At 47.1% G+C, this 16,825-nt stretch overlaps 1 protein-coding gene across 1 annotated transcript in view; it reads right to left on the reverse strand.

Moving 5' to 3' along the window:
* Positions 1-10,488: 10,488 nt before the first annotated feature.
* MTURN (maturin, neural progenitor differentiation regulator homolog) overlaps positions 10,489-16,825 on the reverse strand; it is a 28,503-nt gene continuing 22,166 nt past the window's right edge. The window contains exon 3 of the mRNA XM_010988036.3: positions 10,489-15,789. Coding sequence (XP_010986338.1) covers positions 15,679-15,789 — 111 coding nt within the window. The 3' untranslated portion in view covers positions 10,489-15,678. The remainder of the gene's footprint in view (positions 15,790-16,825) is intronic.

The following is a 16,825-nucleotide window of genomic DNA, read 5'->3' on the forward strand; positions in this document are numbered from 1 at the left end:
GACATCACGCCAGGGCCACCCTACCATTGTTTGTGGCAGAACAAGGCCTTTCTTTGGCAGAGGTTCGCAGCCCCGGCCGTCAGCGCCTATCAGGAATCTGGCTACTTCTCAGCAGGCCCAAGAGTGCTTGAGTGCACCCCAGGAAAGCCTTCTCTATAAACAGAAGTCCTTTGCAGGGTTTCCAGCCCCTGGCAGCCTGAACAGCATTGCACCATGTTCGACATTCTGCACTCGCCCAGCTGCGGTCATGGTGGGAGAGAGAATCTTGGGAGAGGATCTGGTGCTGTCAACAGGCAGCTGTTCAAACGTCCCAGCCTGGGGCCATCACAGACTGGCACTGGGGGCAGACCCTTGCTGCAGGCAGCTGCAGTTACTTCCACAGTGAGTCTAGGCAGCTTAGAGGTTTGATTCCACAGGCATATAATCAACCTGATCCTTTCATCACTCCAGACTCATGGATCCTCCTGGACAGTGATTCCAGTTGGGTCTTTGTGAACAGGTTACCATGACTTGGGGGATCCCTGAGGTCAACACAGACCCTGCTGGAAGAAGATGCTACAGGCGGAACCTGGTCCCAAACAGAACCCAGTTCTGCCACCCAGTGGCCCCAGCTTTGAGAAGGTGTCAAAGCTCTAATACAACTAACATATATAAAATAGATAAACAAGTTTATACTGTATAGCAAAGGGAACTATATTCAATATCTTCTAGTAACTTATGGTGAAAAAGAATATGAAAACAAATATATGTATGTTCATGTATGACTGAAGCATTATACTGTACACCAGAAATTGGGACAACATTGTAAACTGATAATACTTCAATAAAAATTAAAAAGAAAAAGTTCTAATACAGCTCTCTCCTCCAACTGAAATCCCTGTTCCCATCTCTGGAAGTCACAGGGAAATGCCACTTAATCTTCTATGGCGATTCTCAGTCTAAAGCAGAAGGGTCAGGTCTGTGGCTGGAGTGACCATTCCTGGTAACCAAAACCTGATCAAACAGCCACAGGGAGAAGGCCTACACCAGGAATGCATGTCCTTGCAGTACTGGGAAGGGATGTGCAAACCAAGGAGCAGGAAATGGGAACCAACTGGAATTAAGTAACTGGAAAAGAAAGGAAGATGGAGGCGAGAAACAAGGTTCTCAGGACATTGAATCCCAAAGGCCGGTTGTGCCAAGAGCTTTCATGGACTCAGTGGCCAGCACTGGTGGACTGGCCCTGTGAGACCCTAAGGAACCTGCCACACCCCTTGGTGACCATAAAGCCGTGAGGCTGGGTGGGGAATGGCGAAGATTCAGAGAAGTTTCTTTCAAAGAGAGATTGTTGGAAAAATTTCTAGGATTCCTGGGACTCTGAGAACTGGGATGGGACTAGATGTATGTGGTTCTAGACACAGAAACCTAGGTAACTTTATGCTACAGATTGTTTGTGTCCCCCCAGATTCACCTAATCCCTGGAGCAATGGGATTTGGGGGTGTGGCTTTGGGAAGGTGATCGGGTCATGAGGGTGACATCCTCACGTATGGGATTGATGCCCTTACAAGGAGACCTGAGAACTTCTTCCCCCCCTCATGTGAGGATACAGGAACCAAGCAGCAGGTTGTCCTCAGACACTGAATCTGCTGGTGCCCTGATCTTGCACGTCCAGCCTCCAGAACCGTGAGAAATACACGTCTGTTGTTTACAAGCCACTCACTCTATAGCTTTCTGTTAAAGCAGCTCAAACTGATTTAGACACTTTAATAGAACAACGTCACCCCCACCCCTCACCACTGGCTGGGAGGCACACGGGCCATTTTCCTACTCCTGGGCCTTCCTGCTTGAATGGGGCAGTTTCCGAGTCTTCTCAGAGATGGCGTACAGGCAGGCAGCCTTGGAGAGCAGCACCAGCCACGAGAAGGCGGGTGTCTTGTGTCGGGGCAGCCTCTATCCTGGGTTGGAAACTGTGTAGGAGGCAGGAGGGGCCACAGCATCTGTTCTCGCCTTCCCATCGGGATGTGTCTGGGGCTGGGGCTGCTTTATGACTTTCCTATTACTGATGCCACTTCCTGGAAGGTTGGCCGTTCAGGGATCATGTGCTAGAGGCAAAGAGGCCTGTACCATCCACCCACTCGTGTTCCCATTTCCTGGTAAAACCCAGAAGTCTCGGAGACTCACCAACAACATTCCCAACTCTAGGACAGAAATAGCCTTCCCAAGATGTGAGGACAAGGGCAGGTCCCTGGGGCTTGTGACTGGTCGTGTACTTCCGGTGCTTGCCACTCGACCCCCGAACCCACGGGAGCAGGCCAGTCTCAGAGCAAAGCAGATTCCCAGGAGGAAGATTAACACTGCTTTCTTCTCCCCTCCCCCATTCATTCATTCATTCATTCCCCAAAGGTTCCTTAAGAGACTATGCCGTGCCAGGACTGTGCTAAAGCATGGGAAGTGCAGTGGCGAATGGAACAGACAGAATCTTTGCCCTGATGCAGCTTATGATCCAGTGGGGCTGATAGGGAATAAATAAGTAAACAAAGAAATAAATACATTAGTGACTTATTTAGATAATGAGGTCTCCTGCCTTCTGGCCTCTTCCGGTAAGAGCTACCTTCAGTTGGCCAGCCTGATGGTACATTTATATTGAAGGAAGTGTAGTAAATTTCAGGGGTCCTCTGATTCAGTCTTTCGGGTCCCTTGGCAACACTCTCATCTCTTTCCTATTGGGGCTGACAGATGTACTGAGGGTGGTGGAAAAGTTTTGAGCTGTAATACAACTTGGCCTCTGCCCACTACTGTTCCCCACATGCCACAGGAGCAACGTGATGTCCTGTGACAGAGACGAGGCTTTGCAATCAGGCAGAATTAGCTTCTAGTCCCAGTTCTGTCCCCATGAGAGCCTAGAGGTGACTTTTCTCTTCTCCAAGTCATGAGATTTTAGTGGAGATAAAGCAGCAGCATCTCTGTAAGGCTTGTCTCCTTGTGAAGTAAGATGTGTTAGGACCATGGAGGCATTCTGCCCAGCACCTGGCACAAGGAACCTCATGATGAATCTTGGCTCCCTCTCAAGGCAGTGAGTGAGTTCTTGCCTGGAAGCCAGCTCAACCCCAAGGTTTCTCAAAGTGTGGTCCACGGACCACCTGGCAAGAGTATTTGTAAACACGTATCTGTCTGTGTCCATCAGTCCCTGAAGCCAGGGATCCAAGAACCTGCCTATTGCTTAGGCTCTTCAGGGTTTTTTCCCAAAAAGCCTACAGCTTGAGACTCCCTCATCCAGAGCCTTGATTGGTGGCCCAGGCTTTGTTTACTCTGAGGGTCAAGAAATCACTTTCTAATGCTTGACCCTGAAGTGTAATAGCTTTCACAGGTGTGGAGTCACCTGACACACACATTCTCGCCAAAGTACTTCCTGTGTGGGAGGAGATCACCCGGGACCTTTAGCCTTCCTCGGCCCTGGCTAAACCACCTCCACTCGGCAACTTGGGGGTCACCCGGGGGAGTTTCCCACCCTCTTTTGGGAGGATGGCAAGTCCCAGCTTCTGCCATTTCTGGATGGATTGGTAGCAGAGCAGGTGGGCCTGCCAGGAGCCTGCTCTAGGAGTGGCTGAGGGGCCTCCTTGGGGAGAATTCATGGAAATGTCAGGCTCACAAGCTGGGTCCCAGGATGACATCAGGACATGCTGGATTAAAAGGTGACTCTGAACCTGTCACTCAGCACAATGTCCAGCTCTTTGGACTCATGCCCCTTTGGTGAATGGCTGGAACAAAAGATGTCAGCATCCTGGGGCTGGCATCCTGGACCACACACCCAGGGCCTCTCCACCTCACACTGGCAGCCCCAGGGCCGACGCTGGCAGGTGGCAGCAGCAACGTGGGCACCTCTGGTGGACAACAGCTGGGTCTGTCTGTGGGCATGGCAACCTGGCTCCCATTTTGGAGTTCTGCAGCTGTGAGTTTAACCCAGAAATGGTGTTTGGTAGCATGTGTACTACCAAAGATGAGCTTGTAAAACATAAGACACCCCGGGACCACTCCAGAATATTTGAGAGGAATCTGGGGAGGACTGATGACCCCCAAAGTCAGTGTCAGAGCCAGAGAAATGTGCATTTCTGCCTGCGGTTGTGAGTCTCTCCTCACCCCCAGGCTGGAGCAGTCTGGGGAAGATGGAAGATGACATCAGTGAACATCCAGAGGTTGGGAAACAGAATTAGTCACCCTGCCCCAGAGAATGAATTCCCTCGTTTCTGCCTCCTTGTGACATCACTGCTCCAAAGTGTAGCACACTGTGCTGCCAGACGAGAAGTTCTATTTCTGGAGGATTCACAAAAGTGTCATTGTCTTGATGACGAACCAACACACCAAAGCCATTGTACTTCCCAGCAGCTGCTCTGCCCAGCTCCACATCTGTAACCCTCGCCCTCAGCAGCAGGCAGGGCTGTCCCTGGGCAGAGGCGCTCTCAGCAGCAAGCAGCATATCTAACTTGGCATTTGTTGTCTTTTGTCAAAACCCTGTCCGGAATCACCAACCCTAGCCTCCAAATGGAGTTTTCAAGGACATGTGGCTCATCTTTGTGTGTGTTTTTCCAGAGCTGAAGAGTGCGGGGTCAGAGCAAGGTCTCCAGTGCACCTCAGGGAAGACGCTTTCATGCATTAAGCAAAGGTTTGGCCCGAGTTCTAAAGAGACTGGACTGCGCGGATGGGTTTGGTGAGTTCATCAGCTTGGGGCTAGCTGCCGTTTTCGGCTTGCTTACAGATAGCAGATCTCTTTCAAAAGCTCGCGAGGTGGAGGAGATGCTGCCCGCCCACCCTGAGAAGGAAATACTGGTTTGTGTTTCTTGCACAACAAGACCTTTACACCATGTCACTCATATTATCTCACTCAGCCGTTCTTGTAACTAGTTACAGGAGCCATTTGGGAGCTGGCCAGAGTCAGAAACAGTCCTTGAAGGAAGGGGGAAACCGAAAGAGATCGCGTTGTTTAGCTCTGTCACCAAGTATAACCCACTCCTCAGCCAAATCACCAGTTTTAACGACCCTGTGCAAGCCAGCTTGGAAATGGCACGGGTTAAGTAACAATCACTTCCCATGCAGGGATTTTTCTCTGAGTACATTTTGAAAGCAAAGGTCACTGGCAAACATGAAGGACATGCTTCTGAAGTAGTGATTTTGTCTAGTAAAGGATTTCGTTCGTCAAATTGAGATGACCTTTGAATTATAAAGGGCTTAGTGTCAGGCGAGGTGGGAGAGGAGAGGATGGAGGGAGGGTTGGTGTGGTGGGAAAGCGGGACCTGGAGACAGTCCCCGCCCCCACCCAGGGTGCACCAGATGAACTGCGCATCCAGCTTGAAATCCTATTGCAGAGCAACAGCTGGGGAGAATGTGCAGTTCGCGTCCTTTCAGTTATCAGAGATCCATTTCTGATAGCCAGGACTACTGGCGTGTTGTTAAAGCGGACAATTTCCAGACCCGTTTTAAAGCTGACTTTCCCCTAGACTGTGTGTTTTTACGGCCCCTTGCAGACCAAGGCTCAAAGTGGCCCTTAACATCGCTAAACAGAAGAAACTGAAGATTTATAAGACCACTTGCCAGGGGGAAAAATGGGGGTGGAGGGATAAATTGGGAGTTCAGGATTTGCAGATACTAACTACTATATATAAGACTGATAAACAAGGTCCTACTGTATAGCACAGGGAATTATATTCAATACCTTGTAATACCCTATAATGAAAAAGAATATGAAAAGGAATATATATCTATTTGTATAACTGAATCACTACACTGTACATCAGAAATTAACACATTATAATTCACCTATACTTCAATAAGAACATATATATATATATATATATATATATATATATATATATATATTTTTTTTTTTTTAAGATCATATGGGAAGCAAGAGTCAGATGCAGAAAACCCACTTTTCTTCACCCCATTAGGACACTGTCCCCTTCTCCTTAAGAACCTGTGCAGCTTTGTGCTCCTGGGAGAATCCTATTTTCAAAGGTTTGTTTTTGACTCACCTTTTCTGCACTCCTTCCTCTCATCCGAGTGTCATCTGGAAAGTGGAAAAGCCCTGCTCCGGGATTTAGCACTCTCTCCCTGGAGCCACTCACCAGTGAGCCCATGCCCGCATGCAGGACCCACAAGGTGGGGTCTCTGTGATAACACTGGGGATCTCAGAACCAAGGGAAGCAGGTTTGGGGCACAAGCCTTTTTTATGGGATATGACATGGATGGCTTTTCTCTTCCCACATTAGTGGAGGAAACAATGGCAGATGAGATGCAAAGCGAACTGAATTTGCCTTTGAAATGTGCTCTCCAATTTCCACGCAGTCCCTCTGCATGACACTGTACGAAGACCAGACTGAGAGTCATGCACCGGTGGTGGGGCTGTTTAGGGTGTGGGTGCTGCTACCTCAGTAGGAAGGTGGGAGAAGAAAGGGCTGGGAGGCAGGGTGGGAGGGTGTTTAGATGGCTCAGGGAGGCACACTGAGACCGAAGCCGTCGCTGTGTGCTGGTGGCTTCACTGCGCGTGACCAGGTCTGAGTGGACGAGGGGAGCTTTCTTCTGGTTCTTAGGCGATGGCCTGACTACACAGTGAATTTCTGCTCCTGGTTATTTCAGAGTAAGCTTGGTTTTAAGCCCCTTCATTATGAAGAGTCTGTAATAGCCTCTTCTGTTCTCAGAAGAGTTTGTAACGGCCTCATAAAGGGTTGTTCGGGCAGCAAGACCGAGGAAGAAGCTTCCAGAAAGGAGGGCACACTGCTTGTCTCCACAGCCTTGCCTCTGCCCGAGGGTCCTCTTATTTTATCAATCGCTAAATTGTTTTCAACAAACCTGTTGCTCCAGTTCTTTAAGTCACTTTCGCATCTTTGCAACTATGTGGATACTGAGGGGGAAAATTGGTTATCATCTTAATCCAATCAGCATGGCCAACCTGATCACCAGCAAAGAGCTGATGAAACTGAACGAGGCGTTTGCTTCATTCCATCCTGTGCACCAGCAACCGTGGAGGCTAACAGCGGTCACTGCATAAAGTTCAAAGGTAGGGTCTCTGAGATGTTGAGCAAAAAGAACCAGAGATTTCATTAAAAGTAAGACCAACCCCGATGACCCTCTTCAGAGCAGAGCAGGTAGGAGGGCTCTGATGCCACACCGTGTTGGTGTGAATCCCAGCTCCGGCACTTAACCTGCTGTGCGATCTTATGAAAGTTACTTAACATGTCTGTACCTCAGTTTTCTCATCTGTAAAAGGGGGATATCAATCCTAACATCTATTTTATGTTGGGAGGACTGCGGGAGTTAAAAGGAGCTTAGAACAGAGCCTGGTACTTAGCAAGGGCCTTATAAAAGTCTATTAAAAATAAACCTATGCATGTAACAGCACACACAGCTGGGGTATGTTCACTCAGCACTGTTGGCTTCATGGCAGAATGACTGAAGCTTCATCAGGCTGTTCCACACTTGCAAAGAATGCAAGCAATGCAGGAGAGCAGGGTAACCGTGGACCTTGTCCATACCCACCAGAATCAACAAACAGCACTTTGAAACCTAATGGGAGCAGCGAGATGACTGCGAAGCCACAGGTAGCGTGCTAGTGACACGCTTGTTGTCCTTTCTGCCAGTGGCTCCCAGGCTCAGCCAAATCAACCAGCAAAGGACAACTGTCAATCCTATGGCTGTGACGCGGTTTACACCTAACTCAGCAAAAAGAAACAACAGAAACCCGAGATAGGACAAGGCAGAGAGAGGGGAGGGAAGGCCTTTCTGTTCCCTCTTGGGCTAAAAGGAAACCATGGGGCAACTCTGGGAGCTGCTGGGAACTCCTAAGGCTGCCTCCAGTTTTGGATTTGGTCTGTGACACCAGTGGCCATCACTGCGTGTTACTACTGCATTTGTGACCCCGAGTCCCCAGGAGTGATGACTAGTTTTTAGGGGCTCCCGATTACCCCATTTCTGGTCAGATGACCTACAGATGCTCAAACCCTTCCCCACCCACCCCTGATCTGTGCAGGCCTCAGGGAGCCTGATTTGGGTTCCCAGGAGACACCTGTGGTCCCAGCACCGGCTGCAGCACCCCAAAGTTTGGTTGGAAGTTGCAGGACTTCACAAAGCCTGCTGGTGGATCACTGGAAAGGCCAGGGCTGCCTCCGAACACAGAGCAGCCTCTTACCTCGCTCAAAGCAGAACGAGGTGTGCCATCTGCCTCCTGCTGCATTTCCCCAGCCCTTCTCACAGGGAGCTAAATGCCATGCCTCGTCGATCGGTCAGTAAGTCATGTTTATTGAGCTGACAGCAGGTACGTACAGGGTGTGGGAGCCGCAGAGAAAGACGGACGAGAAGGGAAGAAAACCAACCAGAGGCAGATGTTAGGGTTGATGTATAAAGAAAAGGACTCTCCGCCGTCCTCTCCTTTGTGCGGCTGGGCTGTCCGCTCCTGTCACGCTCCCCGGGACGTCTGCTCATGCCTCCCTCGAAGGCTCACCAGAAACGGGCACGGGACTGCCCAGCACTAGACAGCCCTTTCTTTATGCAGTGCTGACCTCTAGAGGCTTCCAATTAAAAAGCATCCCAAAGGACCGACTTAGTTTTACTGCTGGTTTTTACATTCCGTGTCGTTGCCATATTTTCCTGGAAAACGAGGAGAAAATCTCTCTGCTCCTTTATGTGCTGCCTAATGGGAAATGCCTCCCTTATTCTTTCGCTGCCTGATTACAGCTTGCTCAGAATTTTAGAAACATCTGTCATTGTTTTCTGTTCCAAAGAAGGAAAAATGATAGGTCAGAGATCAGGAAAGTATTTCAAAGTTAGTATTTTCCCACCAGGGAACTAAGAGGAAAGCCCCAGTGCCAGCTACTTCAGGACGCATTTTGTGAGTTTCCTAAGTACCGGACAGCCAGGCGCGCCAAGGGAGAAGGGGATGTTCACTGCCCACATCCAGCACCACCACCCCTCTTCAGCAGGGGGACGGCCCCTCCTGCACACACGAAGCCAGCCTGCCCGCCTGCTCCAGCCCTGGCGCAGGGTACACTGGGCAGTGGGTTTTGTTGTGCTCACTTTATTTCAAACCATTAATGTCCACAATGAGCACTGGGAACAATGAGAGGTGTTCCACCTGGCCCGACTATACTATGAAAATGAGACTCATTTCTAAAGGAAATGAGACTGTTCGTCACATCCCTAAGCAAAACCCCCAAATCTTTCTATTTTGTTGTCATTTTTTTTATCCTGTGTCCTTGATCACTAAAAGAAGGGAAGTGTAGGAAGGCAGGAGAAAGGATCCAGAGTGTCAGCATTGGGGATAAGATACCCCCACTATTTTGACTGAAGTCTTTATTTCTAAAAGGGATCTTAGAGAAGATGGGTTCAAAATCAGAGAAGTCATTTTGCTGATGTTGGCTGCCCAGCCCTGGTTTCATGAGACATTATTTTCCTGATAAACTTTGCTTCCCACCTGCCCTAACCCCACTAGCCAAGACAAGATACATTCCCGCAATGCCAGTGGCTGGAGGGAACCTGGAAGTGAGAACATACCCTTATTTTTACATATGAGGAAACAAAAACAGGGGTGGGCAGGTGCAGGGGACAGGTGACAGGCCCACGATCACACAGTCAGGGGGCAGACTGGGCTAGAACCCTTCACCCGAGGCAACCAATTTGAGAATGATTCACTGCACAGGGAAAGTGGATCTTTCTAACAACAGTCCGTGCCCTTAGATATAGAAGCCAATTTGCATTTTTAAAAGCATATCCGTGAGAGCGCTCAACTAACACTAGGAATTCTGTAACTAAAAAAGGAATTCTCCTGTGAAAAAGGCTTTGTCTGGGGAAGGCCATGTCACCATCAGGCTGAGGCCAGAATCTTACACCGAGTGAGGTCTGGAATGCTTACACACACCCCAGCACTCAGTACAACCTCTGACATCGGGCACCTCGAAAACAAAGAAGCACGAATTAAGTAATCTGAAACGCACACACAAGCCTCTAGGCTGTGCCTATTAAAGCAATCTCAAATCTAATTTAACAATCAAAGGAGACCTATTCATTTGGGGAAAGAAACTTACTCTTAATCAAATATGGGACTTTCCACCAACGTCCAGATTTATTCTTTAAATGCCGCTGTTTCTGAGTAACAACTGGGAGGAAAGTAGTGGGAAATGGTGTCATGTCATGGTGTAACAATCACAGGTGTCTGATTGGTGTCACAAAGGAGTCCTAATTAGGACAGAAAAAAATCTAAAGTTCGAAGGAAGAGTGGAAAATTACTGAATACCAGCTACAGCCATCAGGATAGATTAATGTCTCCAAACACAGCAATTATTAACACCTGAATCGTATCAGTGGTTCTTGTAACCATCCTCTCTCCCCCCCGCCCCACAACAGGCCCCAACAACAGCAACCGCAAAGCTGGCTAATGGTCGCTGTTCCCCACTCCGCCTTTATATCAAGTCAGGCATCCTCTAGGACGCAACGGGGTGAAGAGACCAAACAAGAGGCAAATATCACCAGGGTTCGGAAGGCTCTTTAATAGCAAGCGTATGGTAATTACATCGTCAGATGAGATCCCCTCTCTCAGGGTAGGGAGGGAGGAGCAGGTGTGGACAGGTTTCAATTTTGGATTTACACTGCTTGAAGAATCTAACGCAGGGCAACAATTTTTGGCAACCCACTTCACAGCTGTGTAATTTACAAGAGATTTCTTTGAAAGGAAATACAAAGGCAAAGAGAGCATCACACCCTGCACGAAACACTTCTTGCCTCAAAACCAAAACCAAAACCCCAAACCGTTCCTTGCTTTTGCTTCTCCTGTAGACAGCTAAACTTTGTTCTCTTGACACAAATTAAGACTGGCTCACAGAGAGCTTCACATTTTCCCTGGAACCGACGATTTACTTTCTCCTCTGAAAAGCTGACCCTGGTACAGAGTACGGCTCTGTATCTTATCTGCCTAGCTATCAGAAGGTACTTAAAGTCAAAAATGAATCTTAAGAGACAAAAACAAAAGAAAAAAAACCAGGCAAAGGCAGTTTCACAAAGAAGAGACTGTCAGCTTTCTCTGTGGTACTGAATAACTTGAATACACAGTCCTCAGCAAACTAAATGTTTATTTTTGTGTGGCCTGGCGCCTGCTTTTAAGTACTTGTGCCTATTCAGCCATACCATGCTGTAAATGGACTTTCCAACAACGTGAAATGCTCACAGGTCCTTGACTTTTGTAATCCAAATTTAAATAAAAATATCAAAGACAACACAGTATTTAACAATCTTCCCGATGAACATGAGCTATAGATATTTTACCAAGGACACTGTGTTGCCATGGATACCAGTGGCTACTGGCATTCTGGCAAGTTTGAGAATTATTCTGTATAAAATCTAAAAGACGTCAGCCTTTCATGTCATACCTGGTATCACAAAACCAAGATAACTGATTGTGTCTTTATGGAAGAGGATTCGTTTTTAATTCGAAAAATATGTGAGGCTTCTCTGGTAATCTGAAGACTAGGCAATGGCATCTCTTTGGAGTTAACACTCACTACAAGGAAGAGGGATCTGTGATCCACTAGAGTTTTAATTGTGCTCTTTCTACAACCCAGAAGCACGGTGGAGTGAGTGGGTGGGCTCTGCCCTCGGGAGCACTCCCGACCCATGGCCTCCTCTGCAGGTGACAGCAAGATCAAGTCTTGTTCACTTTCTGCCTGCCAGGTGACTGGGGCCCGTCTCAGGTTTGTGAGCGCTTTGGAGAGACAGGTTCTCCTGCTGGCAGCTGGCCTAGTGAGGAACAGAACTCCACCAGATCTGCAGGACACCCGCTGTCTCCTTGGGTGGGGGGCATTTTTAAAGCCGTAAAGCCATCCCCAACCCAGGCCTTGCCTCTCAACACACAACCAGGCCCTTTGAGGACAGCAGGCTCCTGGTGAGACAGCCAGGACAACAGTGCTCGTGCACTCCACACGGTAACTGCTTCTTGGCTTATTTTTTCTTTAAAGAATCAGACCCTAACTCTCCCATTCTACCTCACTTATCTCCTTCCGCCCCAGAGTAAGTCCTGTCTATTCCTACGTGCCTCTCAAGCCATGAAACATCGGATATGCTCACACCCCAGCCTCCCCACTTGTGGGTTTTAAGATGCAAGGTGGGTTCCTCAAATGCGAGTTCTCATCGGTGATGCTCTAGCATCACTGCTCCCCAAAGTCCCTGTACTTTGTGCTCTTACGAAACAGAAGACGTACTTGTGCTACAGAAAGGTTTCTACTCCTATGTGGAAAATGACAGTGACTACGAGAGCAGAGAGGTTTTCACTTAAGGACACTGGAAACCTCCTTCTGGCACCAGGACACAAGGAGAACTGCTAAATAAAAGACTTCTCATATTCTAGGCATGGGAGGGAAAAAGCACTATGCTGCTGGGAGCCTGGGAGACTTGAGTGGACATCACAGTAGCCGATTATCAGGCAGGGAAAAGTAACCAGGTGGCCATTAGAAAAATGTCTCTGGGATTCACTCAAACCTGCGATCGAGGTTTTGTGACGTGATCACAGGCCTGACTTCACAGCTAGCCCACAGTGATCAACAAGCAGTCAAGTATTCCCCTATTCACACACCTACACACACACACACACACACACACTCACTTTCTGTTACTTCTCTTTTTCTCTACTGGATGACATGACAAAAAAGTAAAAGTCATTTTTCACTCTCATCCAGGTATTCTTTGTGCACATGTCCCCCTCTCAGTTAAGTAAGACTTATTCCACTTCTAAAGCCCCAGTCTGTCGGGGCACAAAGCAAATCCACGCCTTCCACAGCAGAGCACGCACAACTCGGACAAGTATGTTCTCCGTATCTCCTGGGGCCCTACTTTACCCTCTCACCTAAGGAACAGAATTCCATCAGCCCCTCAGCGTCAGCCCCGAGGGGGTTTCGACACTCATAGACCAACACAAATATGTTCTGAGGGCGTCCTGTGGCCAGGATCCTAAGGATGGCAAGGTTCAAAATGTCCTTCCTTCCCACTTCCCAGAAAGTTTCCTTGATTGTTGCTTTTCGTACACACACGTCGTAAGGCAGTTAAGGAAGGACGGTGGTTAAAGCCGGAAGGGCAAACACCTCTCATTTCAGGTTAGTGAAGTGACTTTCCCAAGAGCACGCAGTCACTGGCAGAGTCAGGATGAAACCCAGGTCTCCCTCCTAACTGCTGGGTCTACCCTCCTCCCACGGCGCCACACTGCCTCTGGGTAAGTGTGTTTACGTGTCTGTGGGAGTCCAGAACTTGTCTAGCCAGGGAACCACTTCCAGAACAAGAACCACGCCTGCCTGACTCCCGGACATGTCCGGTGACGCTCTTCACTGATGCACACACGACCCGGGCAGGAGCCCACGGGGCGGGCGGGAGAGAGTGTGCACGTGAGCACGTGTGGCAGCGAGCACTGGCAGGGACGCGCACAGCCGGAGAAAACAAAGCATTAGAGGAAACAATCTGATTCGCAAATTCCCTTTGGGGGTTTTGCCAGGAAAATAAGTAACGCACAGCAATGTTCTCCCCTGCCAGGCGGCAGAACAAAGACCAGATTTCTCCTGGGCCCACTGAATGGCCCACTGAATGGCCCACTGAATGGCTGAGTCTCTCTCAGCTTTACAGACAGAGAACATTAACATAAAAATACCAAAATGCATTTGGTCTAAGCCTAAACACTTTCTTGATAAAATACATTTTATATTAATGTCTATTCCATTTCCAAACATATGTAAATTTAGGTTTTAAGCCTCTACATATAAAATTCCAGTTTACCTGTGAATGGAGTGAGCTAGTCAAGCTTCTTCATTTCAGTGGCAGAAGTCATTCTTCTACTGTGTTAAAATGGAGCTGGAGCTTACAAAACTGGGTGCTATCTATGGGAGGGCTGGCTCACAATCACCTGTGCTCAGGTACAGAGCCAATCAGAACCCAGGCAAGGGAGCAAAGCACGGAATCCGCTCGCCCTGCGGGATGAAACCCCAAGGCTTGTTAACAGGCTACTCTGAAGGAAATTCATTTCACTGGAAGTTAAACTTTTATACACTTTTTCGAGGAAAGAAAAAAAATGGGGGTACCGAAGCACAGATGGAAACCACTACATTATTTTCCCAGTGATGTAAAGCTGCTGTACACTGTTTCACCACAAGCAGCTGCGCTCCTCACAGCACCAATCAATTAAACAGAAAATGCTCAGATAATCAGGTTCACGCAGACGTGCCTGGAAGACGTACAGGACTCCCCTTAGCTGTGGCTTCTGCTGCTACCTTTTCCTTTTTTTTTTAATCCAAACTTTGACAACCCAACAGGCGTGTGTGTGCAAGTCAAAAAACGTTTCCACCCCAGATGTTACATTTAGTCAAGTGTTGTAAAAGAGGCGTTCTGCATCCTCCATTATTAAAACCAGAGGTGCAGAGAGGTCCAAGAAAAATGAATGTTTTAAATAATCCCGTGTTAGCACTGCAAAGAACCACCCCCACCAAGTGTTTGCTGCTAAGTGATGACAGTGTTTCCAGTTATGACAGCAGTTGTTTCTGTGTGTTGTCTGAATATTCTGGTCATTAAAACTTCCCCTTTGTACCAAGCTAACCCATGATTAAAAGATTCCCAGCATCATGTCACTTTAAAACTTCACTGCAGTTAAGGTTCCCCAAAGCACTTGATTACAATTTTTTCATAAATTATACAGTGGGATCCTTTTCTTGACTTGTTTTTAAGAATAAATGTTTTAAGAAACTAAAGAAGGATTCCATCATATTTCTTAAAAAAATTTATCCTGGTTTATTTTCCTATTAAATTTATCTATGGCTTCAAAGTTTAAGTGGCACTTGGATTTGGGATGTTTTCATGATTTAACAAGTTGCCATCTTGTTATAAAGAGAGAAGGTAAATGTTTCATTTCATATGTGGGGTGGTTTATAAACATTTTAAAGAAATCAATAATTTATGTCACCCCATTTGTATTCTCCACTCTTAGACTTTAAAAGTGGCTTTGGAATCAGCATGTTTTAAAATAATTGAACATGCAAGTAATGTGTATACCTAACCATGAACCAGCTGCCATATATCCAGGTAAATCAGTGATGGCAGAACACTTAAACAAAGGCTTCCTTGCCTCTCTTACTCCCTAATCCAAACTAAGTAATTCTCCTTTTCTGCCCTTGTACTTGCACTTGTGCAGTTTAAAGACTAGATATTAAAACTCATGCTTTATAAGCAAAACCTTCCACTTACATACACTTAAAAGGTACATAAAAAGTGCAGACTGCATTTCTTCTCTGCCATGCTTTCCCTCAATAATGTCACCTGTGATGACTCAAAACATATCCTTAATACATTCAGAGTTCCCTACATTCGAGTCAGCAAATGTTAGTTCTCCTACATAAACTCAAGAGAGAACAGTCAGCCACAAAATGGACTCTAAATTCAAAACGGCAAAGGCTACCGAGACAACTCCATAGAGACCCACTGAAACGGGAGTAAAATTCAGGTCACTTCTGAGCAAAGCTCATCCCCGATATTCTGTGGTCGTTAAAAAAGGTGTTTCATTTTAATTTGGATGCTGGGAGTCAGACGTCCTGTTTCGAAGTGCTAATGCAAAATGCTAACCCAGGAGCTCACGACCCCACCTCGGGCACCACGGGGCTCACTCTCCTTCTCAGGTGGGAGCCCTTGGAAGTCTACTGCTGACTGACCCCCATTTGGGGGTGGTCCGCCTCTGGCTCCTCCTCTTCCACGTCTGCACTGTACTCTTCAAACGCATCATCATCTGCATCCGGAAGCCCCAGTAACTACAGGGGAGAGAAGAGAAGAAGCTGTGAGTACCAAATGGCCCACAGGCAGGAGGACACCCAAAGGCATCTGATCCAAGTTCAACAGCACTTACGACAAAGGAGGCGAGACTATACAATGGAGAAGAGACAGTCTCTTCAATAAGTGGTGCTGGGAAAACTGGACAGCTACATGTAAGAGAATGAGATTACAACATTTCCTCACACCATATACACAAATAAACTCAACATGGATTAAAGACCTTCCATGTAAGACTGGAAACCGTAAAACTCCTAGGAGAGAACACAGGCATAACACTCTTTGACATACATTGTGGCAATATTTTTTCAATCTGTGTCCGAAGGCAAAAGAAATAAAAGCAAAAATAAACAAATGGGACCTAACTGAACTTAAATGCTTTGTGCACAGCAAAAGAAACCACTGACAAAATGAAAAGACAATCTACTGAACAGGAGACAATATCTGCAAATGATATGAATGATTAGGGGTGAATATGCAAAATGTATAAACAGCTCACACAACTCAACAAAAAAAAAATACCCCAATTAAAAAATGGGCAGAAGACCTGGATAAACATCTTTACAAAGAAGAAATGCAGGTGGTCAACAGGCACATGAAAAGATGCCCAGTATCCCTGTTAGAGAAATGCAAATCGAAACCACAATGAGATATCACCTCACACTTGTTAGAATGGCTGTCATCAAAAAGTCTACAAGTAACAAATGTTGGAGAGGAAAGGAAACCCTCGTACACTGTTGGTGGGAATGTAAATTGGTGCAGCGACTATGGTAAACAGCATGGCAGTTCCTTAAAAAATTAAAAATAGAACTACCATATGATCCAGCAATTCTACTCCTGTGTATATATCTGAAGAAAACGGACACACTAATTCAAAAAGATACATGCACCCCAATGTTCATAGCAGCATTATATACAATAGCCAATATATGGAAGCCACCTAAGGGTCCATCAACAGATGAATGGATAAAGAAGATGTGATACATACACCCACACCCACACCCACACACATACACA

This window comes from Camelus dromedarius, chromosome 7, assembly GCF_036321535.1.
Source record: "Camelus dromedarius isolate mCamDro1 chromosome 7, mCamDro1.pat, whole genome shotgun sequence".
Lineage (NCBI taxonomy): Eukaryota > Metazoa > Chordata > Mammalia > Artiodactyla > Camelidae > Camelus > Camelus dromedarius.